A 26,661-nucleotide genomic window follows, 5' to 3' on the forward strand; every position below is an offset into this window, starting at 1 on the left:
CCATTCTCTGGCGTCTGCTGGATGCCTCAAGTAAAGAGTTGTAAGGTTAGGAACCAAGGTAAAATGTGTTTTATATTGGATATTTGGTCGATATTCGGTATTCTCTCATCAATAGCTATTGTACCAAGCCATTACTATGAAAATTATATATTCTGAATCAGGTAGGATGGAGAAAAATTCACACACAAAAAAAAAAAAATAATAATGTATTTTTCACCCAGATTTCAATCTTCAATAGCTCTTAAACAAAGCGTTCCATGACTATGAAAATGCTATATTCTGAATCAGGGGAGGACAACATTTTTGTTGTTGAAATGTGATTGTTTCTAGAAAGAAAGAGAGGAGGAACAACACATGATCATGAACTCGCTGCTAGTTTAAAGCAATGACAATTCTAATTGTTACAAAGAATGAATGTGTTGGCTACATTTATGAGAATAACACATGCATTTGCTTACCTTATCAAGCTTGAAGATGATACACTTATTTATCACTCAAAAAAAGTGTGATGAGTGTGTGCACCACAAACATCTTTTCAGGGTGTTGAGGCATCCTCTTCCCAATGCAGCCTCTTCAAACACCATGGGTAGGGGAAGGGTATCCATCTGCAAAAGTGAAGTTTTGCTTTGAAGTCATATTGTTTCTACCTTAGCTGTTGTGCTTACTAACATGCTACAGAACAGTGACGCTACTATATTGCCATACACATTGGTATTAAAAGACAGCAATGTCATCACCAAAAAATAACTGTTTAAAATATTCAGCAAATCATTTGTTTGCTATCACAATACTTGTGATAAAATATGATAGCTAACGTTAGCTAGCCAGCTAAGAGATAGCGATTAGCTAGCTAGCAAGTTAGCCAGTCAGTAGCCAGTCAATGGCACTGACAGATTGAAACTGATATACATATACAAAACACACAACATTTTTACTGAGTTACAATTCATATAAGGAAATCAGTCAATTGAAATAAATTCATTAGGCCGTAATCTATGGATTTCATATGACTGAATACAGATATGCATCTGTTGGTCACAGACTATACGTACATACCCCAACCAGAAGCCGTGGATTACAGGCAACATTCGCACTGAGCTAAAGAGTAGAGCTGTGGCTTTCAAGAAGCGAGACTCTAACCTGGAAGCTTATAAGGAATCCAGCTTGATTGAATCGTACTACACCGGCTGCGATGCTTGTTGGATGTGGCAGGGCTTGCAAACTATTACAGACTACAAAGGGAAGCAAAGCCGAGAGCTGTCCAGTGACACGAGCCTATCAGACGAGCTAAACACTGAAACATGCATGAGAGCATCAGCTGTTCTGGACGACTGTGTGATCACGCTCTCCGCCGCCAATGTGAGAAAATACCTTTAATCAGGTCAACATTCACAAGGCCGCAGGGCCAGACGGATTACCAGAACATGTACTCCGAGCATAAACTGACCAACTGGCAAGTATCTTTACTGACATTTTCAACCTCTCCCTGTCTGAGTCTGTAATACCAACAAGCAGACCACCATAGTCCCTGTGCCCAAGAACACTAAGGTAACTTGCCTAAATGACTACCGACCCGTAGCACTCACGTCTGTAGCCATGAAATGCTTTGAAACGCTGGTCAGGGCTCACAACACCATTATCACAGAAACCCTAGACCCACTCCAATTTGCATACCGCACCAACAGATCCACAGATGATGCAATCTCTATTGCACTCCACACCTGGACTAAAGGAACACCTATGTGAGAATCCTATTCATTGGCTACAGCACAGCATTTAACACCATAGTGCCCTCAAAGTTCTTCACTAAGGACCCTGGAACTAAACACCTCCCTCTGCAACTGGATCCTGGACTTCCTGACGAGCACCCCAAGTGGTAAGGGTAGGGAACAACATCCGCAACGCTGATCCTCAACACGGGGGCCCCTCAGGGGTGTGTGCTCAGTCCCCTCCTGTACTCCTTGTTCACTCATGACTGCACAGCCAGGCACGACTCCAACACCATCATTAAGTTCGCAGATGACACAACAGTGGTACGCCTGATCAAAGACAACGATAAGACAGCCTATAGGGAGGAGATCAGAGACCTGACCGTGTGGTGCAAGGACAATAACCTCTCCCTCAACGTGATCAAGACGGATGGAGATGATTGTGGACTACAGGAAAAGGAGGACCGAGCACTCCCCTATTCTCATCGATGGGGCTGTAGTGGAGCAGGTTGAGAGCTTCAAGTTCCTTGGCATCCACATCACCAACAAACTAACATGGTCCAAGCACACCACGATAGTCGTGAAGAGGGCACGACAAGCCCTATTCCCCCTCAGGAGACTGAAAAGATTTGTCATAGGTCCTCAGATCCTCAAAAGGTTTTACAGCTGCACCATCGAGAACATCCTGACGGGTTGCATCACTGCCTGGTACGACAACAGGAAGTGCGTGACGACGCTGGGATCAGCCTGCACGCCGACGACGGGAGGAGCAAGTTTAAACCACGCTCCTCCTCCCTCTGACAGGCCAGCATTGAGCGGGAACTATCTCTGTCAGAAAATAAAAGAGAGAACAAAGGAGGTGTCGTTCTCTTCTCTGTCTACCCTGCGAAGTGTCACAGAGAGACCGTATACGAACGACATATTTGCCATACACGTGTTTGCATTAATTAAAGTACAGATAAATTAGAAGTTACTATGTGCTGACTATTTTGTTATAATACCAGAAACGAACTGTCGCAACATTAACAATACAAGTAACGTTACCTAGCTAGCTAACTGGAGACATACGTTATGGGACTAAAATCACAATGGCCTCTTTCGACGAGACTTGGTTTAATAAATACATACAGACGGTTAACCCTAAAGCTGGCAGTGGCAAGCTATAGGCTGGCAGCGACTAGTTACAGGGATGTGGTGTCTTGAGATTCACTCCATTTGGCTAGCTAGTCAGCCAACTTAAGCCTGCCGACTAAACTATATAGTTAAGTAAAGTACTCGGTGCTTAATTTGAGCCGCACCTCTCAGAATTGACTTTGTTTGTTCTTGCACCTATTTGCCCAGATTCGGTATCTCTCGCGGCATGATTTATTAATTATTTCACTGTTCGCACTGTAAACATTTTAATAAAAGCGATCAGCATTAAATTAAGTTGCTTCCTCGTTATTTCTCCCACCCCCCAGAAAGACCATCATGTAAAAGCGCAGTGATCCTTCTATGTAATCATCCTATCCTGCCACACTGATTCCAGACCTGCTCTCTTATTTGTAAATATGGGGAGGGTCAGTGAGGTAAGTAACTGATCTTGACATAGGTCTTGGCAGTGGCGGTCAGCTAGTGAATAGGTGGCCCCTCCGTAATCACGTCACGTAGCCTAGTTGTCTCCCTACTGAATTTGAGTCGTGGGAAAGCCAAACAATAAATTGATAATAAAAGACAATCGAGTTTGACATTTTTCCAGTCCAAAAATCCAGAGATAGATGGTGAATTGAACCCATAACGAGCCAGTGAAGTGTTAGTGCCGGAGGAGACGAATGAGGGGCGAACTGTTCCTGATGGCGATGCTAATCCCGCCCGTTCAGCATCACCACCGGCACCTCCACTAGCAAGTCAGACTCAGCGGGAGAGGGAGACAGGGAGCTGGGGTGGAGGGGGGCAGTGCCTCCACCACGAAGTGCTCGGAGCAGGTGCAATTTGCGGTTCAAGAACAAGCAAACGTATAACCCCTGGCTTGTCATGCAGAATTCAAAGTTGGGCTGTACAACATGCAAAAATGTATGGAGCTTTGGTCTAGAAACAACTGGAGGGATTAAACTAGCAAAAGAGTGGGTGGAATGTATAGTAAATGAACATCCTATGCATCAGATGTAAAGAGCCCTCAGAAAAAAAGGTTTTTGAACATGCCTGAACCAAGGCACATTTGGTGGCAGCAAGCCTTGTTGACAAGGCTAAAGAGGACACCCAGGTTAACACTCAAAATTAGAAAATAAATAGACACTACAGCCAGAGTCTTCAGAACAGCCTTAGAAGGAGGCTAAACATTACATTTACATTACATTTACGTCATTTAGCAGACGCTCTTATCCAGAGCGACTTACAAATTCTTACAAACATCACATCCACATGCCCGCGCATGGCTTTGAGATAGAAGTTGAATCTCAGGAGTTAAATGGACTTGACATGGGGAGTCTTTGTGGGAGGTTTTGAAAACTAAGGTTGGATAATTCTTTTCCTTTACCTTCACAGAACAAGTTTGTAATAACTCTCTCACACGCACTCTCCCCCCCGCACTCACTATGTGTTCCGGGACCTCCCAATTGACAAATTAAGCGCTGAACCTACTTCAATATTGTCATGGGTCAATATATACTGAATAAAAATATTAACGTAAAATGTAAAAAGGTCATATGTTTCATGAGCTGAAATAAAAAAGATCCCAGAAATGTTCCATATGCACAAAAAGCTTATTTCTCTCTTATTTCATAGAAATTTGTTTACATCCCTGTTAGTGAGCATTTCTCCTTTGCCAAGATAATTCATCCACCTGACAGGTGTGGCATATCAAGAAGCTGATTAAACATCATGATCATTACACAGGTGCAGCTTGTGCTGGGGACAATAAAAAAAACACTAAAATGTGCAGTTTTGTCACACAACGCCACAGATGTCTCAAGTTGAGGGAGCGTGCAATTGACATGCTGACTGCAGGAATGTCCCCCAGAGTTGTTGCCAGAGAATTAATGTTAATTTCTCTACCAGAAGCCGCCACCAACGTCATTTTAGAAAATTTGGCAGTACGCCCAACCGGCCTCACAACAGCAGATCACGTGTATGGCGTTGTGTGGGCAAGTTTTTGCTGATGTGAACAGTGCCACATTGTGGCGGTGGGATTATGGTATGGGCAGGCATATTTTAGGGACAACGAACACAATTGCATTTTATCGATGGCAATTTGAATGCACAGAAATACCGTGACGAGATACTGAGGCCCATTTGTTTTTATAAAAGTGACCAACAGATGCATATCTGTATTTCCAGTCATGTGAAATCCATAGATTTGGGCCTAATTTATTTAAATTGGTATGATTTCCCCTACTGTAACTCAGTAGACAAGTTCAAAGATGCGTTTAGATTTTTATTCAGTATATTAAGTGTATCTTTATACAATACTTTTCATGGTATCAAGCGAGATTGGGTCTAAGCTTCAGGTATTGTTATGGGAATAGCTTTTTAGGTTTGTTGCTGTTTTATCTCACTCTCTCACACGCGCATGCATTCACTCACTCACTCACGGCAAACCTTTCCCTACGGCTGGCAGTGGCTAGCTGTAACGTTAAAGGCATGGCATCTTGCGAGTCATTACATTTGGCTAACTAACGTACTTCAAAATGGTGATTTAATATATTTAATGACAAACCATGTAATTACTTAGGTAAACATATAAATTACCTCTTACCCAATGTTCTGGGCAGTTGTTTGTAAATGGTTAGTTGGCGTGTAGTGGTGACGTCAGACCATCTGTTTAAGTAGCCAATAGAAAAAGAATCCTGTCTATCATGTTAATTGATTGGGTTAAGATGAACCGTCACTCCAAAACTAGTGGACCAATGGAGACTCATTGTCTACGCCTCCTTCTAAACCCCACCCTTCACTGAAAAAAATCAAAGATATGAGTAGCTAACCAGAAGGTAGTAAATGCAGGCAAGAGCGTAGGCAAATGGATTCAATATAACTGATTGTTGGGAAAGTTTAACTGAAAATGATTTTTGCATAAAATTATTTGCTTGCAAGTTTTGGGGTTTTGCTTTTTATATCGTTGTTTTGTTTACAATTCTATACATTTTGCTTTCAAATTGTTTGGTTTTTGACTTAGACATCCATTATTTCCCCCTTCCTCGAAAATATCATGTTTACATTTTCAACTTTATATTTAATGTTTACAATTTATTTTATTTTATTTTAAATGTAATACATATGGCCACATATACATCGCTCCTGGATGCTCCGGCTCAAGTCAAGCGCCATAGACCCGCAAACGTATTAAGCTAAATAGATACTTTTTTTGCTGGCGTTCTATAAGAACTCCCCCTTGTTCTGCCAACAACTTGAGCGCATCGCTCTCTTGCGGCAATGTTTGTAAACACAGACATGAGTATTGTTAGCTCTCCCATAATAGGGTTGGAGAGCCTGTACTAGAAGCACTCAGGCTAAGGTTACACAAAGCAACTTTAACGCAATTTTAGTTGGTGACATCCTCTCAAGCAACTTTTCTGTTACATGAAGCAACTCAAACGCCATGAAAATGGCATGCAACTGGCAATCAAATTGAAGCTGCATGTTTGAGAATTCCAAACTCACCCCATGTCTTTTGTTGCATTACGTCGTGGTTTCGCAAATTATTTGTTTATCCAACCGTTTGGTTATTGTAACAGAGATTTGTGTTCTCCTCGAAATTACATGTATTGACTGCTAAATCATGTACACAAATTCGCATACATCTTGTTTTAATTGGCTGTTGCTGCAATTAGTTGCACAAAGTTGAAAAGTTTAAACTGGATGCAACAAAGTTGCAGATCAGTTACTTAGTATAGCTGCAAGGGGGTGTTTCATTAAGCAACTAAAATTCAATGCAAGTTGCATCTTGTAATGACAACCATACAATCGCCCTCATTGATTTAAAAATCGGAGTCTCGCGTAACTCCGTTACTATGGAATTGCCCTGAAGCCTCCTGTACAGGAATGGGCGTGGTAGAGAGGAGGAGGCATGTCGCGTCGCTTCCTTAGCAACCAAAATGGCAAGTGGCAACAGCTCGCCGTCGAGAAATATACTTACTTGGCTGATTTTAGCTATGAAAGAAACCAGATAACGCCACATTTGATGGGCAAACAATTGCTAGATACTTGTAAAATAAAAAAGTTATTAGCTAGCTTTGCAAAGAAGGAACATGCAGGTTTCTTCGTTGTAGCGTTTCGCGAAAGTTGTGGTGACATTATTTTATGTGCTGCTAACGTTGCTACGTTACCTCCTCTAAACTAACGTTAGCTGACTTCGACCAGTTCTTGAAACAGTTTACAAAGTTTACATTTGTTTAAATAGGGCAATCACTAGTATGTAGAGGTAAACATCATTTCTTTACATTCTGCAACATGGAAACTCAGGTGAGTTTGCTCTAACATGACCCACATAATGTTAAGCTAAGTTACTAAAGTTGGTTGAGATGGAACCTGAACGGAAAAAGTTGGTTGAGACGGAAATCCAACATATCAATTATTAATTTATAGACAAACTGGAATTAAAGCCAGACTAAGTCAGTGGCACAGATGGAACTGTCCAAGTAGAAGACACACACTCATTCTAATGTTGATATTTGTTTGTGTTGACAACCAAACAATTCAATTTCACTAAATATCTTTACATTTGAAATCAACCAGTGCTTGAAACCACGAGGCCGTTTTGTATATTTTTTTGGGGGGATTGAATCCTGTGTTAAATTGAAACAATTGCTTTTGATGACTTTGTAAATAGCATCAGGGCTGGGCTTGGTTATTCATTTGCTCCTCTGTTAAACATACCCTTTGGCATGACTCAATCATTCTCATATTGGTAATATTCATTGGCAAATATCAACGTTAAACAGGGCTGGGCTTGGTTAAAACCATAGATGGGAGACCAAAAGGTAGCTTTAGATAGGCACATTCTCCAGTAAGAGGTGCCTCCCAGCCTATTGTTTATTTTTTTCTGATTGTGTACATAACGTTGAAGATCTGACGTTGTCTTAAAGGTACAAATTAAACATTTTATACAAGGTTTGTCTATGTTAAAATTTGGTTACCATGATGACATAATCCTGTGGTTGAAATTGAATCCTGAAAACAATTGACGTCTTCTGGCTGGGGGAGTTTTGTTAAGTGCGCCAACACTTGCTCTGAACATTAACCTGCATCACTTGCGGTACAGTTTTGGAAATATAAGGTCGGAACGTATCTTTCATATCAGCGAGAAATAGTTTTTGAAAATAAAAGGTCAATTTTACCTTTATAGGAACAAGTTAGTACACCCCTACCTTTACCATCACATAAAATGGCTAAAATTAGAATCAGGTGCACCAAAACAGGTGCAAATGATTAGAAAATCATCAGAGAGCAACTTCGTCTGGTTGGTTTTAACCATATGGGTGTGTGTTAACACATCATGCCACTATCAAAATACCTATCCGAGGCCCTGAGAAGAAAGATTGATGCCCACGAGTCTGGGAGGAATTACAAATCCATTTCCAAGCATTTTGAAGTATATCATTCCACTGTCCGATGGATCATCTACAAATGGAGAAAATTCCAGACCACTGGCAATCTACCTAGGACAGGTCGTCCCACCAAATTCAGCCTAATAGCTGACCGAAAGATGCTCATAGAAGTTTTAAAGAACCCCAGGGTAACATCAAGGGATCTACAGGCCTCTCTTGCCACAATCAATGTCGAAGTGCATGAGTCAACTGTCAGAAAGAGACTGGACAAACTTAGCCTACATGGGAGGTCAGGAAGGAAGAAGCCTCTGCTCTCAAAAAGAATATCAAGACACAACTGACATCTCCAGACAACACCTGGGTAAAGACCAAACTACTGGAACAATGTGATCTGGACAGGCGAAAACAAAACACTGCCTTGGAACAGAAGAACCTCACACCAACAGTAAAGTGTGGAGGCGGTGGCATTATGGTTTGGGGCTGCTTTGCTGCCTCAGGGCCTGGCCAACTTGCCATCATTGAGTCAACCATGAATTCCATATTGTACCAGAGAATTCTTGAGGAGAATGTGAGGCAATCTATCAAAAAGCTGAAGCTGAACCGAACGTGGATCTTGCAACAGGACAATGATCCACAACACACAAGCAAAGCTAAAACAGAATGTCTCAAAAATAAGAAATGTGTGGTTATGGAATGGCCGAGTCAAAGCCCAGATCTCAATCCTGTCAAAATGCTGTGGGTGGAATTGAAGCGGGCCGTGCTGGCAAGAAAGCCCTCGAACATGACACCAATTGAATCAGTACTGTAAAGAAGAATGGCCAAAAATTCCTCCCAGTCAATGTAAAAGACTGATAGTTACATTAAGTTATTTCAGCCAAAGGGCGCAACACCAGCTATTGAAACTAGCGGTGTACTTATTTTTTATGCATTTCTTTTGATTTTCGATTAATAAAGTATAATCATTTTATTTATTTATATATATATATATATATATATATATATCTTTTATTTTTTAATTAAAAAAAAAAAATGTTTTGCCCAATAACTGGTATATATGTGTATATATACAGTACCAGTCAAAAGTTTGGACACATCCAGGGTTTTTCTATATTTCTACTATTTAATACATTTTAGAATAATAGTGAAAACATAAACTATGAAATAATACAGATGGAATCATGTAGTAACCAGAAAAGTGACAACTAAATATATTTGAGATTCTTCAAAGTAGCCTTGATGACAGCTTTGCACACTCTTGGCATTCTCTCAACCAGCTTCACCTGGAGTGCTTTTCCAACAGTCTTGAAGGAATTCCCACATAATATGCTGAGCACTTGTTGGCTGCTTTTACTTTACTCTGCGGTCCAACTCATCCCAAACCATCTCAATTGGGTTGAGGTCGGGTGATTGTCGAGGCCAGGTCATCTGATGCAGCACTCCAACACTCCCCTTCTTGGTCAAATAGCCCTTACACAGCCCTGAGGTGTGTTGGGTCATTGTCCTGTTGAAAAACAAATGATAGTCCCACTAGGCGCAAACCAGATGGGATGGCGTATCGCTGCAGTTAAGTGTGCCTTGAATTCTAAATAGATCACTCACAGCGTCACCAGCAAAGCACCATCACACCTTCTCCTCCATGCTTCACGGTGGGATCCACACCTGTGGTGATCATCCATTCACCTACTCTGCATCTCAAAAAGACACGGCAGTTGGAACCAAAAATCTCAAATTTGGACTCATCAGACCAATGGACAGATTTTCACCTGTCTAAAATCCATTACTCGTGTTTCTTGGCCCAAGCAAGTCTCTTCTTCTTATTGGTGTCCTTTCGTAGTGGTTTCTTTGCAGCAAAGCGAGCATGAAGGCCTGATTCACGCCGTCTCCTCTGAACAGTTAATGTTGAGATGCATCTGTTACTTGAACTCTGTGAAGCATTTATTTTGGCTGCAATTTCTGATGCTGGTAACTCTAATGAACTTATCCTCTGCACCATAGGTAACTCTGGGTCTTCCTTTCCTGTGGTGGTCCTCATGAGAGCCAGTTTCATCATAGCGCTTGATGGTTTTTGTGACTGCACTTCAAGAAACGTTCAAAGTTCTTGAAATTTTCTGCATTGACTGACCTTAATTTCTTAAAGTAGTGATGGACTGTCATTTCTCTTTGCTTATTTGAACTGTTCTTGCCGTAATATGTGGAGGCCGTGAAATACATCCACAGGTACACTTCAAATTGACTCAAATTATGTCAATTAGCCTATCAGAAGCTTCTAAAGCCATAACATAATTTTCTGGAATTTTCCAAGCTGTTTAAAGGCACAGTCAACTTAGTGTATGTAAACTTCTGACCCACTGGAATTGTGATGCAGTGAATTATAAGTGAAATCATCTGTCTGTAAACAATTGTTGGAAAAATGACTTGTGTCATGCACAAAGTAGATGTCCTAACTGACTTGCCAAAACTATAGTTTGTTAACAAATGTGTGGAGTGGTTGAAAAACAAGTTTTAATGACTCCAACCTAAGTGTATGTAAACTTCCGACTTCAGCTGTATATATAGTGCTTTTGGAAAGTATTCAGACTCCTTGACTTTTTCCACATTTTGTTACATTACAGCCTTATTCTAAAATGTATTAAAACAATTGTTAACATTTCACATCAATCTATGCACCCCATTATGACAAAGCAAAAACAGGTTTTTAGAAATCTTTGCAAATGTAACTATTCAGACCCTTTCCTAAGTACTTTGTTGAAGCAACTTTGGCAGAGATTACAGTCTTGAGTCTTCTTGGGTATGACACTACCAGCTTGGCACGCCTGTATTTGGGAAGTCTCTCCCATTCTTCTCTGCAGATCCTCTCAAGCTTTGTCAGGTTGGATGGGGAGTGTCGCTGTACAGCTATTTTCAGGTCTGTCCAGAGATGTTCGATCGGGTTCAAGTTCGGGCTATGGTTGGGCCTCTCAAGGACATTCAGAGACTTGTCCTGAAGCCACTCCTGCATTGTCTTGGCTGTGTGCTTAGGGTCGTTGTCCTGTTGGAAGGTGACCTTCGCCCCAGTCTGAGGTCCTGAGCGCTCTGGAGCAGGTTTTCCTCAATGATCTCTCTGTACTTTGCTCCGTTCATCTATCCCTCGATCCTGACGAGTCTTCCAGTCCCTGCCTCTGAAAAACATCCTCACAGCATGATGCTTCCATCCTTCACCGTAGGGATGGTGCCAGGTTTCCTCCAGACGTGAGGCTTTGCATTCAGGCCAAAGAGTTCAATCTTGGTTTCATCAGACCAGAGAATCTTGTTTCTCATGGTCTGAGAGTCCTGTGCTCAATTTCAAGTCTCATAACAAAGGGTCTGAATACTTATGTAAATAAGGTATTTTCTTTTCTTATTTTTAATACATTTGCAAACATTTTGAAGAACCTGTTTTCACTTTGTCATTATGGGGTATTGTGTGGATTGATGAGGGGAACATTTAGAATTTTTTTAGAAAAAGGATGTAACAAAATGTGGAAAAAGTCAAGGGGTCTGAATAATTTCTGGTTGTTAATCAGTGACATTTGTCATCTCCAGCTAGCCACCTAGGTCCAAATGACAATGTTCAACGTTCTCTTCACAGAAGTCTTTGCATAATAAGAAGCTGCCCAAGATCCCTGACAGTCCAAACCGCCTCCTACCACAACTTCCACAGGTACGCTGCCTAACATCAGTCTCCCAGGCTTTGGCAATTGCTAACCAGTAAGCCTATGTTACAGATGAGTTTGTCCACTATAGGCTAAGCATAATGTCTTGGTTTTGCTTCATATAAAGTGTGTTAGTTACTTGAGTTACAATCTAATTGTTACATTTCCAATTATTTTAAGTTATTAGTCCCATACTCTCTCATTTTGCACTAAACTATTCAATTATATCTGTCTTCAAAGATCCGCTCCAAACCCAAGTGGCAGGAGACAGCTCCTGCCTTTGTCCTGCAGCCGCCAGTCAGAGGAGAGTCCCATGGCTTTGGGGCGGCAGTTAGACTGTCCAGTAAGTTATGTTCTCACTGATATAGGCTTGTAGCAAATAGGACATAGTTCCAACTTCATTATAGTTTTCAAAACATATAATTAACCAAAGGTGACTCAAATGGAGAACAGCATATTGTATGTTGCAATCAATGAGTAGACATAGCTCCTTACAATAACATCAATACTTTTTGAACATGCACACACCCTCCACAAACTGTAAATTGAGTGGTAAAGAAATTATGGATTTTATAACGGACTTCCCTCACCATGTTTTTTTCTTAGCCTCACATACTGTAACTGCGTGGAATATAATCCCATCACCCCAATGCCCCATATGTTTCTTTGTGACCTATATGATAAAGTCCATCCACTGTAACTGTGTGGAGAAGGCAATATTATGCTTTATAATCCCCCCTAAGTGTCTTATGTGACCTATAATGACGTGTCTCCACTGTCCACTGTAGGAGATGTGCTGGGTGGAGGGTCGGGGACCAGGCGTTACCAGAGCCTGAGCAGAGGCCTGGAGGACTCCCAGAGCAGAGAGGCTGGCCTGTCATCAGAGTCCTCCAAACATCGCAGCAGTAGCCACACTCAGCCCAAAAAAGACCGGGAGCAGTTCCGCAGTGCCCTGGTCGGCATAATCCTGTGAGTCCAATCAAATAATCAATCAATCCATACGTTGCCTATTCATCTCCATCCATCCAAGCATCCACACACCGACTCACCCGACGTTCGGTAGCACTTTTCACTGAAATACAACATTCTCCTTTCACCAAATTACCCTGTGTTTCAGGCAGCATGAGTCTGCCAGTGGCAAAACCATTGTGGAGGACAGTCAGCCCCCTACCTGTGGGTCCCCTACAGCTACAGAGAAGGATATCCTGGTAAGGGAAGGTGACATTTTGGTATATATTGTTAATTAATAGGTCCAAAAATGAATGTAGCAACTGTGGATTAGCTCTTTAATGTGTCTTATCTTTTTATGTCCACCTTGTCAGAGATATTACTATTACATCCGCAATGGGATTGACACAGAGCATGTGGCAGCCATGGAGGACTCCTGGCTGGAGAATGTTCTGGACCTGGTGCCCACTCACCTGAAGAGGCTGACTAGGACCATAGAGCTGCTATCAGACGAGATGAAGGAGGACTACCTGCTCAGTGTGAAGAAAGCCATCGGTACCTAACCCAACATGAACCCATCTTTGTGCTTTAAATTATCATTAAGACATATCTGTCTGTAGACTCAGATTTTTCTCTAGATTCTGTTCTAAAATGTGCATATCTATTATTATTCTCTCTGTCTTTTGCTGCAGTCTTGCTTTTTAATTAGTCATGTTGTTTTGTTGTTGCTGTTTGCAGTGGATTTCGTACTTCGGGACCCGAGGGAAAACGATGAAGACAAGGTCAAAGATGTTCCTCCTCACAGAGTTGAGTAAGTCCCATATAATGGAGAGAGAATGTGACAATGTGTGCAGTACTTTGAAACACACTTGGTCCTATTACATGGACAGAAACCACATAAACTCAGATTAATTGCCTATAGAAAAAAAGGAATCTCTCCTTAGTGTTTTGTTCCTCCCGAACTTGGTTGTTTAATAAAGCAACATTTTGACCGTCATGGTCTTCAGTTACTTGATGAAGACCATGTTGGTTGAAATGTTCTGACTAGTCTTTTTTGTCAAATTGTATTCCTCTTAAAAATATTAAACTTCTTATCATCTATTCCTTGCTGTATATCATTTTCACTCTTAAGAATGGAGGTGGTCCCTAAACCATGGAACAAATCATTCCTTCATGCCCAAAAGAGGATGAGAGACAAGCTGCATTCCATCAACCCCACTATGCTGTCAGTGCTGGACCTGTGGCATGTGTCTTTCAAGTGAGTACACTTCTATCATATCCATCTATCCTACCATCCTACTCTCATAGTCTTATTTCTTTCTATATTTTTCTTCTCTTTCACTGTCCCAAGCCTTTATATTCAGTATTGCCATCTTTTCTGCTCTATGTCTGCCTCTCTTTTTCTTTAGTCTCTCACCCCCTGCGTTCTTCTTGTAGGAAGATGCGTCTCATCGATGTTGAGGAGTTCCGGAACAGGCAGGAGTCCATGGAGCTCTCCATCTTCCAGCATCTAGTCACCAGACACATTGAGTGTGCCAAGGACATCCTCCTCAAAAAGTATGAGTACATGTAATAGAGTTGGTCCCCACTGGGCTAGAACCAGTGACCTGCATACTAACACTTTACACTTACATTTCCTGACACCCCACAAAAGCCATATCCCTTGCTGAAAAAGGGAACAACTACTTCAGGTCTCAGGAGGATTGATGTCACTTGCAGGATGAATACTACAAGTGCACTGCTAACTAGCAAGCAATTTCACATTGACTTTTGTTAGGTTCTGACAAACAGAGTGAAAAACTAACAGACAACTAGTCAAAGCTCAAACCATGTTTATTCACCCACTGGGTCAAAAGGCTGCAAAGACAAAGACACTTTTACACAAGCACATATATTTATACCCTCCTAGGCGGAGTCCACTCCTTGCACCTCTAGACAGCCAATACATCTCTGTTGCTAGGCAAGACCTTAAGTGGTGACTGTTCCTTCTCACTTCATCTGACCAGACCTCGGCCCGAATCCCCACTCCTTCTTAATTCACTGCTGTCCTACCTTATCTGTTACTGAAACCAGACGGTTACCATTTTCCTCTCCCTATAGGATCCTTGAGATTTAACAATAACATGTTCTAACAGAATGTAAGCTCTCTGCACTCCTCCTTCCTCACTCAGTAACTTTCCATACACCTAGTTGTTATCCCTCCATTGACATCAACATATACATTCATTATAGAGCAATCAAATAAGTTCTAAGTTCTAATATGTCAACATGAATAAGCATATTTCTAGCTATAATCCAACACTTGACACCAGTGGAGGCTGCTGAGGGGAGGACGGCTCATTATAATGGCTGGAAAGGAGCAAATGGAATGGCATCAAACACATGGAAACCATAGGTGTTTCTCAAAATGCATACTACCGTGCTCTGAGCACGCAAATTGGGGCATGGCAGGGTCAGAGTATGAGTAAAAATCAAGGTACGTGAAATGGAGCACGCATTCGAGAAGCGTACTTCGTTTGTAAATATTTTGAAGCATGCATCGACGCAAGCTTCAACGGAAAGTATGCAAAGAAATATGACGCAGCAAAGTAAAAAATTACGCACGATTTCTTGAATACAATGGCGAACATTATATGAGCTAAAGCAATAATGAAATGCTGACTATTCACGTCATACGTTGCCTGACAACAATATTTTATCTTGATACGTTAATAAATACATGCTGTGTTAGTTTTGGCATGTTTACCTGCCTATGTACCGTAGATCGCAAAGCCATGAGTCAATAGGGCTAACTGTCTAGCTATTACTGTTAGCTAGCCAGAAAGCCACGAAGAATTGTCCTCTATCTTGCATAATATTCGTTTTAGTTAATTTTTACTTGTTAAACAACCTGACTAGATAGATTATTCCGATTCACATATAGCTAGCTGATAGTTATGAAGTAAAACGGTTGCTTTGTGTATATCTTGTTTCGTCTATTGTTGCCATTGTCCTGGCTGGAAGAAGGTTCAGTGAATGGGGAGGTGAAACGTGAGGTAATACAGTAGGGGGAGTGCGAGTGCTTCTGAAATGTAATGTTCGTCCTCACAAGAACTTACTCAAGAGAACATCGTCGGAGATTACACTCAGAGCATGAGAGTGTGGAGCACAGTAGAATGCATATTGAGAAACACCCCATGTGTTTGATGTATTTGATACCATTCCACTTATTCCGCTCCAACCATTACCATGAGCCCGTCTTCCCCAATTAAGGTGCCACCAACCTCCTGTGCTTGATACAACCAAACACCTAAAAATAACTGTAGCAGGCTTTCGAGGTGGCATGTCAGTGAAAAGTAGTATCTTAGCCGGGCTATGTCTTGTCTTCCATTTCTATCCTATACCCTAACTTTGTGCTTATGAACAGGTGGTTTCCCGAAGTTCAGCACATTTACTACCAGGGGAACAAACGCAAGCTGGTCCCCAGCAACACCAACGCAGCCAAACTGCAGTCCTTCTTCAACTGTGTGGCTGCCCTGATGGCCTCACAGCTCCAGAGTCTAGCACTGGAGTCCATCCAGGATTACACACATCTCATTTCCCAGGACCCGGTAACTACAATACACACACACACGCACGCTCAGCGTATACCAGTCATTTTGATTTTGGGGTCCTATCTCCCAGTACTCGGTGAGGGCCTATGAACACCCTGGCTTTGTCCTGCGTCTGATCCTGGATGAGAATGACATCAAGTTTGAGCCTGACTTCAAAGACTTTGAGGTCATCCTTCTCAACGTCTACGACATCATGCTGAAATCCATCAGCTTGGTGCCGCGTGTGGAGACCAAGCTCTACTCAGAATGGGTAATATATATATGTGTGTGTGTGTGTGTGTGTCTGTGTGTTGGGATGACAGTGCCACTGTGTATCTCTTTGGCTTGAGTTGAAGAAGTAGAGATCCTACTGTGTTTGTGTGTCTGTCACTTACCCTCACAATTTACTGCACGAGTATAAGACTTAACATCCACCATATCACCTCATCCACCTTCCATCCTACAACACTCTTCCCAAGCCGGGCTGCCAGAGCGGGGGCACACTCAAGCCCATCGTCCTCCCGGAGATCATACAGGCCCAGCAGGAGGAGGTGAGGAGGGTAATCTGGGAGGAGAGCGCCGGGCCTCTGGACCATGTGCGACTCTACGACAAGTACGCTCCCCTGGTGTCCCAGCAGGCCCAGGATGACGTGGAGCAGTTCCTCCACGAGCAGCATTCCTTCCCGGAGATCATGATGGAGGTCACCCGTTACCAACAGCTGGCCGATGAGATCCAGTACAGCTCCAGTAAGGTGTGGATCTAGTTTAGACCAAATGTTACATTTTAGTCAATTTTAAAGCTACCCTATGGAAGTTGAATTGCTCATTTTGGCCTCCCCCTTCCCACCATACACCTCTTTAACAGAGTTACGTAAAATAAGTATGCCTACATTCAAAAGTAAATTCAACTAAGGAAGGTGAAACACATTTTATCTTTATTGAGGACATTTAGGCCTGGGAAATGGTAAATATATGAAATGGGGATATACTCAATAGATACTGGGTGCCTGAGGGTATGGACTGTTTGGATTTGTTTGGAGGATATGCTTCACTGCAGTCATTTTGAGCAGTGATGGGCTATTGCAACCACTGTTGGTATTGAGCTTGATAAAGTGTTGCTAGGATTTAGGGTTACAACACCAGTTTCAAGCAGCATTGTTAACAAGCTCTGGTCATTCAAACATTATTTGCAATAGAGATTTTCCAGTATATTCTCTTCCCTGCCATATTGTGCACAACAGGTGGTGCGCCTGGGTATGTTTGAAGTGCACTGCCACGAACTGGTCCGTGCTCTGGTGAAGCGTGCCGAGGGACTGCGGCAACATCTGGTCACACATATGTTGGAAAACCACCAGGAAATGAACAAGAAGTGAGTAACTTTTCTACCCTGTGAAGATTCCCATTCTCTCAGAATGAACCTTAGGCCTGAACAAATCACACACAAAAATCATCCCTGAGGCCATTGCAGAAAGTGCTCTGTCAGAGTGGTTCTCCTCAGGAAATACATTGGGCATAAAAATACGTTCTGCAATCAAACTTCTCACTTTTGACTAGGGATGCACGATATATCGGTGAACATATCGGAATAGGACGATATTAGCTAAAAATGCCATCATCGGTATCGGCCGATGTCTAGTTTAACGCCCCATGTGAAAAACCGATGTCAAAGCTGACGTGCATACCTATATAAATGTTGCCCGATACTTGCAACACAGCATTCCTAAACTAGCCCACAATGTCTGCTGTGTGGATCGAGCAGTCAAAAAGTCAAGCAGTCATTTGAAAGAGTAACAACATTTTAATGAGACAACTCAAAGGCAAAATCCATTAAAGCCAAGATAATGGAATTCAAAACAATGACCAGTAAAAACTGCAGTCATTTTCATTATTCTTAGCAATGATTTAGGAATCCTTGTGAGTAAGTATTAGCTGAGTTGCCACTTGTTGTTCGCCTACTGAAATTGAACTTCAGTTCATGAAAATAAATAGCTAGCCAGCCCAAAGCTAACGTTATAAGCAGCCAGCTAGCTTCATCTGGCTCGTGAGGCTCGACCGGACCGGGCTATGTGTTGTGAAGCTAGGCACAATAGTGGAATTTGTGGTTTGCCTTCAAAATAAAAGTATGTAATTGACAGTGTTGCAAATGAATACAAATAGTAGAATTATGCCATACTTTTATGAAGTTTAACCGCAAAGTCCACTATTGTGGCTAATCCTTATTGTGGCTAGCTTCACATAGATGGGTCTGACCACCATTAATCAAATAAGAACTGTATTATAAATTAGGGTTATTTTAGATGATGACACCTAGCTATATAGTTAGCTAGCTAACTATAGCTACTGAAACAGATTATTTCGTTTGCTTGCATCCATGAGCTAGCTAGCTCTTTTTATGACCAGCACTGTAGGTGCGCGAGACAACTTTAACCTCTCTGGGCTAGGTGGCACCAAATCGTCCCACCTACGTAACAGCCAGTGCAATCCCGTGGCGCGTTATTCAAAAACCTTAGAAATGCAAAACCTTCAATTTTTCAAACATATGACTATTTTACACCATTTTAACCTGTTATGGCTAGGGGGCAGTATTTTCACGGCTGGATAAAAAACGTACCCGATTTAATCTGGTTACTACTCCTGCCCAGTAACTAGAATACGCATATAATTATTGGCTTTGGATAGAAAACACTCCAAAGTTTCTAAAACTGTTTGAATGGTGTCTGTGAGTATAACAGAACTCAAATGGCAGGTCAAAACCTGAGAGATTCCTTTACAGGAAGTGGCCTGTCTGACCATTTCTTGAACTTCTTTGCCATCTCTATCTTTTACAAAGGATCTCTGCTCTAACGTGACACTTCCTACGTCTTCCATGGGCGCTCAGAGCCCGGGAAAAACCTGAATGTCGTCATCCCAGCCCCAGGCTGAAACACATTAACGCCTTTCTCAAGTGGCCGATCAAGGGACTGTGGGCTTAGGCGCGTGCCCTGGCCGCCCCCGTCTTTGTGATTTTTCCTCTGTTTGCCGAAAAGGAGATTCCCGGTCGGAATATTATCGCTTTTTTACGAGATAAATTGCATAAAAATTGATTTTAAACAGCGGTTGACATGCTTCGAAGTACGGTAATGGAATATTTAGAATATTTTTTTGTCACGAATTGTGCCATGCGCGCGACCCTGATTTACCATTCGGATAGTGTCTGGGACGCACGAACAAAACGCCGCTATTCGGATATAACGATGGATTATTTTGGACCAAACCAACATTTGTTATTGAAGTAGCAGTCATGGGAGTGCATTCTGACGAAGACAACAAAAGGTAATCAAACTTTTATAATAGTAAATCTGATATTGGTGAGTGCTAAACTTGCCGGGTGTCTAAATAGCTAGCCCGTGATGGCTGGGCTATGTACTTAGAATATTGCAAAATGTGCTTTCACCAAAAAGCTATTTTAAAATCGGACATATCGAGTGCATAGAGGAGTTCTGTATCTATAATTCTTAAAATAATTGTTATGCTTTTTGTGAACGTTTATCGTGAGTAATTTAGTAAATTGTTAGCAAATTCCCCGGAAGTTTGCGGGGGGTATGCTAGTTCTGAACGTCACATGCTAATGTAAAAAGCTGTTTTTTGATATAAATATGAACTTGATTGAACAAAACATGCATGTATTGTATAACATAATGTCCTAGGTGTGTCATCTGATGAAGATCATCAAAGGATAGTGCTGCATTTAGCTGTCTTCTGGGTTTTTGTGACATTATATGCTAGCTTGAAAAATGGGTGTCTGATTATTTCTGGCTTGGTACTCTGCTGACATAATCTAATGTTTTGCTTTTGCTGTAAAGCCTTTTTGAAATCAGACAGTGTGATAAAGGAGAGTCTTGTCTTTAAAATGCTGTGAAATAGTCATACGTTTGAAAAATTGAAGTTTTTGTACTTTTGAGGAATTTGTAATTCACGCCACGCCTATCATTGGATATTGGAGCAGGTGTTCCGCTAGTGGAACGTCTAGATGTAAGAGGTTAAAGATAAGACTCTCGTTAATCTAACCACACTGTCCGATTTCAAAAAGGCTTTACAACGAAAGCAAAACATTAGATTATGTCAGCAGAGTACCCAGCCAGAAATAATCAGACACCCATTTTTCAAGCTAGCATATAATGTCACATAAACCCAAACCACAGCTAAATGTAGCACTAACCTTTGATGATCTTCATCAGATGACAACCCTAGGACATTATGTTATACAATACATGCATGTTTTGTTCAATCAAGTTCATATTTATATCAAAAACCAGCTTTTTACATTAGCACGTGACTAGCATGTGACTAGCATTCCCACCGAACACTGCCGGTGAATTTACTAAATTACTCACGATAAACGTTCACAAAAAGCATAACAATTATTTTAAGAATTATAGATACAGAACTCCTCTATGCACTCGATATGTCCGATTTTAAAATAGCTTTTCGGTGAAAGCACATTTTGCAATATTCTCAGTAGATAGCCCGGCATCACAGGGCTAGCTATTTAGACACCCAGCAAGTTTAGCACTCATCAAAGTCAGATTTACTATAAGAAAAATGTTATTACCTTTGCTGTCTTCGTCAGAATGCACTCCCAGGACTTCTACTTCAATAACAAATGTTGGTTTGGTCCAAAATAAGCCATCGTTATATCCAAACAGCGGCGTTTTGTTCGTGCGTTCAAGACACTATCCGAAAGGGTAAATAAGGGTTACGAGCATGGCGCAATTCGTGACAAAAAAAATTCGAAATATTCCATTACCGTACTTCGAAGCATGTCAACCGCTGTTTAAAATCCATTTTTATGCCATTTTTCTCGTAAAAAAAACAATAATATTCCGACCGGGAATCTGCATTTAGGTAAACAGACGAAAAAAAATACAGCATTTGGTCGACTCGGGCACACGCCTTAGCCCACAGTACTCTGAGCGGCCACTTGCCAAACGCGATAAAGTGTTTCAGCCAGAGGCTGCCTCGATATCGTTAAGCTTTTTCCCAGGCTCTGAGAGCCTATGGGAGCCGTAGGAAGTGTCACGTTAGAGCAAAGATCCTAAATCTTCAATAAAAACAGCCTAGATGAAACACATCTTGTCAGACAGGCCACTTCCTGCATGGAATCTTCTCAGGTTTTGGCCTGCCATATGAGTTCTGTTATACTCACAGACACCATTCAAACAGTTTTTGAAACTTTAGGGTGTTTTCTATCCAAAGCCAATAATTAAATGCATATTCTAGTTACTGGGCAGGAGTAGTAACCAGATTAAATCGGGTATGTTTTTTATCCGGCTGTGTCAATACTGCCCCCTAGCCCCAACAGGTTAACAGCATCATAGCATACATATCGATGAATCGTTGTGACATATGAAATACGAGTGATAGTGTAATCAGTGTGTAATAACTACGTAAAAAATGTATGAATGCTTTAAATTATTATGTGACGTGCAGTCATATTCAGGTCCAGATTGGTCAACAAGCTTATTTGACACGTCAAATAGTGTTAAATAGTATATTGTTTGACACAAAGACCCAAACGGCGTTCCATAGAAATCCTGGTTGAGAATGAAATGACTGAACAAATGAACAACGAATCATCACAGCAAGTAAGTGAAAGAAATAGGTTTTATTTTTACCTTTATTTAACTAGGCAAGTCAGTTAAGAACAAATTCTTATTTTCAGTGACGGCCTAGGAACAGTGGGTTAACTGCCTTGTTCAGGAGCAGAACGACAGATTTTGTACCTTGTCAGCTCAGGGATTCGATCTTGCAACCTTTCAGTTACTAGTCCAACGCTCTAACCACTAGGCTACGCTGCCGTTTTGATTATGTTTTACTGGTAATAGGGACATACGTAAATGCCGACAAAATAACTTGTGTCTGTAACCTTTTTTAACTCGGCAAGTCACTTAATAACACATTCTTATTTACAATGATGGCCTACCCCCGGCCAAACCGGGCGATGCTGGGCCAATTGTGGGCCGCCCTGTGGGACTCCCAATCACGACCGGATGTGATACAGCCCGGATTCGAACCAGGGACTTTAGTGACGCCTCTTGCACTGAGATGCAGTGCCTTTGACCGCTGCGTCCGTGTGTGTTAATGCTTAAAAGGCAGCTAAAATGTTAAATATCGGTTATCGGTATCGTTTTTTTTTTTGTCAAGGAAAATGTCGGATATCGGTATCGGGCCAAAATGTCATATCGGTGCGTCACTACTTTTGACCAATACCAAATAGAGCGCAGGACCTTAGCTGACCCCACTTCGTGAACAAGTATTTTTTCTTTTACAAAAACAAGTGTTATAGCGCTACATTATTGACCTTTAAATCCCAATACCATTCAGAACTCCCTGTAAAGTGCCATCATTCACTAGTCAGACTTTCATGCTCTGGCCTGGCTGTGCTGCCAACGACTCTGAGTTCGCTCTAATATGGTCTGACTGCAGGCTCTGTGATGAATTACCAGATCCCCTGTGTGTGCATGCGTGTGTGTGTGTCCTGTGTGTACTGCAGGCTCTGTGATGAATTTGAGAAGATCGCAGAGAATGCACTGAGCACCCCTCCCAACACACAGGAACTGATGGAGCTCAAGGTAAGGTCCCCCGTTACACTCGCTGCTGCTGCTGTAGTGTGTATCATGAGTGATTCGAAACCTAGACATAAAATACCATGATTTGGGGGATTTCCACAGAATGTAAACTATAGAACAGTCCTTTGGAGGAAGGATTGTTGACAGATTTGATATTTGTATCTAAAAGAATAATCAAAAAATAATAATAACAAAAGTTATTGGAATCTTGAGTAATTTTGGTAATTAACAGAAAATCAATAGCAATAGTTGCGGTAAAGAGGTTAATCGAACTCGACCAAAACAATGGAATTGCAATGGAAACACGTGGGGGAAAGATCCTGAATCTCCTCATTGCCCCCCAGAAAAAGTAGCCTACATTTAGGCTATTGTTTGTGAAATACACACCATGTTGACGTAAAAATTGGAGTAAAATGCTTGTATGGATGTCAATCCCAACGCATGCTTATGTCATTGTCACCAATCAACTGTATTATGGTTAAAAACGACCTTGACTACCACCAACAATTTCTGTATGCTAGCTATGCTAACCAGCTTATGACAGGTTGGTTGTTTACATTTACATTTTAGTCATTTAGCAGACGCTCTTATCCAGAGCGACTTACAGTAGTGAATGCATACATTTCATAAATTCTTTTCCCGTACTGGTCCCCCGTGTCAATCGAACCCACAACCCTGGCGTTGCAAACACCATGCTCTACCAACTGAGCCACACGGGACCGCAATAAAAACAATGTGCGCACAACCATGGGACACAACAGATGAGGTTGGCTTAGATTGTTGACAACATGTAAGCTATATTTCGTTTCCAATGTTTATTGAAAAGACAAATACATTTGCACAATGACCACTCATTGTTTCTCAAATACATTGTTAGTTGTTGGTTAGATAGCGAATTTTAGCCATATTAGCATTGACATGAAATCAGTCAAAACACCTCAAAACAAGACATGATCTCAATCGTGGACTACAGGAAAAGGAGGGTCGTACACGCCCCCATTCACATCGACGGGGCTGTAGTGGTGCGGGTCGAGTGTTTGAAGTTCCTTTGTGTCCACATCACCAACAAACTATCATGGTCTAAACAGACCAAGAAAGTTGTGAACAGGGCACGACAACATCTTTCCCCCTCAGGAGACTGAAAGGTTTTGGCATTGGTCTCCAGATCCTCAAAAAGTTCTACAGCTGCACCATCAAGAGCATCCTGACCCGTTGCATCACCGCCTGGTATGGCAACAGCTCTGCATCCAACTATAAGGCGCTACAGAGGGTAGTGCGTACGGCCCAGTACACCATTGGTGCCAAGCTTCCTGCCATCTAGGACCTATATATTAGGAGGTGTCAGAGGAAGGCCCAAAAAATGGTCAAAGACTCCAGTGACTCCAGGTCCTAGACTGTTCTCTCTGCTACTGCACGGCAAGCGGTACCGGAGCGCCAAGTCTAGGTCCAAAAGGCTCCTCAACAGCTTCTATTCCCAAGACGTAAGAGTGCTGAACAATTATTCAAATGGCCACCCGGACTATTTACATTGATACCCCCCTTTGTTTTTACACTGCTGCTACTCGCTGTTTATTAACTATGCCAAGGGTTTGTAGGTAAGCATTTCACGGTGAGGTCTACACCTGTTGTATTCGGCGCATGTGACAAATAAAATTAGATTTGACTTGATAACAAGATGATGCAAGCCACTTACGATTCCCCACATTGCAGTTTCTTGTCATTCTTGCTAGGTATCTAGCCATCCAGAATCACAACAATAGGCAGACTTCTGCCCCATGGAAGCGCCCACATTGTTTTCGTCACGTTGTCAGCCAACCCATTTATAGGAATGGAAGTTAGCATTTAGCAGAAACTTCTTCTAAACCTGAAAAGGGACAACATCTAAATGTTATGCACCGAAAACAGTCAAATATATCAAAATCGGACTTAAGTGCCTGTTGTAATACATAAATCTTGAAGGATTTGACAAATATCCACTTTGTTAGATCAGATTTGTTGAATGTGCGCCAATATGCTCAATGGAATGATCTGCGCTCTATTGACTCCTTTACTGCATCTGCAGTTGAAGTCGGAAGTTTACATACACCTTAGCCAAATACATTTAAACTCAGTTTTTCACAATTCCTGACATTTAATCCTGGAAAAAATTCCCTGTCTTAGGTCAGTTTGGATCACCACTTTGTTTTAAGAATGGAAAATGTCAGAATAATAGTAGAGAGAATGATTTATTTCAGCTTTTATTTCTTTCATCACATTCCCAGTGGGTCAGAAGTTTACAGAAGTTTACATTGTCTTGGGTCAAACATTTCGGGTAGCCTTCCACAAGCTTCCCACAATAAGTTGGGTGAATTTTGGCAAATTCCTCCTGACAGAGCTGGTGTAACTGAGTCAGGTTTGTAGGCCTCCTTGCTCGCACACACTTTTTCAGTTCTGCCCACAAATGTTCTATGGGATTGAGGTCAGGCCTTTGTGATGGCCACTCCAGTACCTTGACTTTGTTATCCTTAAGCCATTTTGCCACAACTTTGGAAGTATGCTTGGGGTCATTGTCCATTTGGAAGACCCATTTGCGACCAAGCTTTAACATCCTGACTGATGTCTTGAGATGTTGCTTCAATATATCCACACAATTTTCTTTCCTCATGATGCCATCTATTTTGTGAAGTGCACCAGTCCCTCCTGCAGCAAAGCACCCCCACAACATGATGTTGCCACCCCTGTGCTTCACGGTTGGGATGGTGTTCTTCGGCTTGCAAGCCTCCCCCTTTTTCCTCCGAACATAACGATGGTCATTATGGCCAAACAGTTCTATATTTGTTTCATCGGACCATAGGACATTTCTCCAAAAAGTATGATCTTTGTCCCCATGTGCAGTTGCAAACCGTAGTCGGGCTTTTTTGTGGCGGTTTTGGAGGAGTGGATTATTCCTTGCTGAGCGACCTTTCAGGTTAAGTTGATATACGACTCGTTTTACGGTGGATATAGATACTTTTGTACCTGTTTCCTCCAGCATCTTCACAAGGTCCTTTGCTGTTGTTCTGGGATTGATTTGCACTTTTCGCACCAAAGTACGTTCATCTCTAGGAGACAGAATGCGTCTCCTTCCTGAGCGGTATGACGGCTGCATGGTCCCATGGTGTTTATACTTACTATTGTTTGTACAGATGAATGTGGTATCTTGGGGCGGCAGGGTAGCCTAGTGGTTAGAGCGTTGGACTAGGTTGCAAGTTCGAATCCCCGAGCTGACAAGGTACAAATCTGTCGTTCTGCCCCTGAACTGGCAGTTAACCCACTGTTCCTAGGCCATCATTGAAAATCAGAATTTGTTCTTAACTGACTTGCCTAGTTAAATAAAGGTAATAAAAATAAATAATAAAAAATCTTCAGGCGTTTGGAAATTGCTCCAAGGATGAACCAGACTTGTGGAGGTCTTGGCTGATTTCTTTTGTTTTTCCCATGATATCAAGCAAAGAGGCACTGAGTTTGAAGGTAGGCCTTGAAATACATCCACAGGTACACCTCCAATTGACTCAATGGATGTCAATTAGCCTATCAGAAGCTGCTAAAGCCTATCAGAAGCATCTAAAGTCATTTCTAAAGCCATTTCTGGAATTTTCCAAGCTGTTTAAAGG

General features: G+C 41.7%; 2 protein-coding genes across 3 annotated transcripts in view; one reads left to right on the forward strand and one right to left on the reverse strand.

Moving 5' to 3' along the window:
* LOC106586018 (P2Y purinoceptor 8) overlaps positions 1-5,484 on the reverse strand; it is a 43,988-nt gene extending 38,504 nt beyond the window's left edge. Inside the window, exons 1-2 of the mRNA XM_014172797.3 lie at positions 5,436-5,484; positions 459-605 (exon numbers count right to left, since the gene is read on the reverse strand). The gene's annotated coding sequence lies outside the window, so the exon portion shown is untranslated. The remainder of the gene's footprint in view (positions 1-458; positions 606-5,435) is intronic.
* Positions 5,485-6,751: 1,267 nt separating this feature from the next.
* Positions 6,752-26,661, forward strand: part of dnah7 (dynein, axonemal, heavy chain 7) — a 279,868-nt gene continuing 259,958 nt past the window's right edge. The window contains exons 1-14 of one of the 2 annotated variants that reach the window (XM_082968848.1): positions 6,752-7,145; positions 11,838-11,909; positions 12,142-12,244; positions 12,690-12,870; positions 13,019-13,109; positions 13,224-13,404; positions 13,588-13,660; positions 13,982-14,107; positions 14,287-14,406; positions 16,256-16,439; positions 16,513-16,692; positions 16,901-17,173; positions 17,663-17,790; positions 22,954-23,032. In XM_082968848.1, coding sequence (XP_082824974.1) covers positions 7,134-7,145; positions 11,838-11,909; positions 12,142-12,244; positions 12,690-12,870; positions 13,019-13,109; positions 13,224-13,404; positions 13,588-13,660; positions 13,982-14,107; positions 14,287-14,406; positions 16,256-16,439; positions 16,513-16,692; positions 16,901-17,173; positions 17,663-17,790; positions 22,954-23,032 — 1,803 coding nt within the window. In that variant the 5' untranslated portion in view covers positions 6,752-7,133. The remainder of the gene's footprint in view (positions 7,146-11,837; positions 11,910-12,141; positions 12,245-12,689; positions 12,871-13,018; positions 13,110-13,223; positions 13,405-13,587; positions 13,661-13,981; positions 14,108-14,286; positions 14,407-16,255; positions 16,440-16,512; positions 16,693-16,900; positions 17,174-17,662; positions 17,791-22,953; positions 23,033-26,661) is intronic. The other variant, XM_045707381.2, reaches the window with a different exon arrangement.

Source organism: Salmo salar, chromosome 25 (assembly GCF_965601325.2).
Source record: "Salmo salar chromosome 25, fSalSal1, whole genome shotgun sequence".
Lineage (NCBI taxonomy): Eukaryota > Metazoa > Chordata > Actinopteri > Salmoniformes > Salmonidae > Salmo > Salmo salar.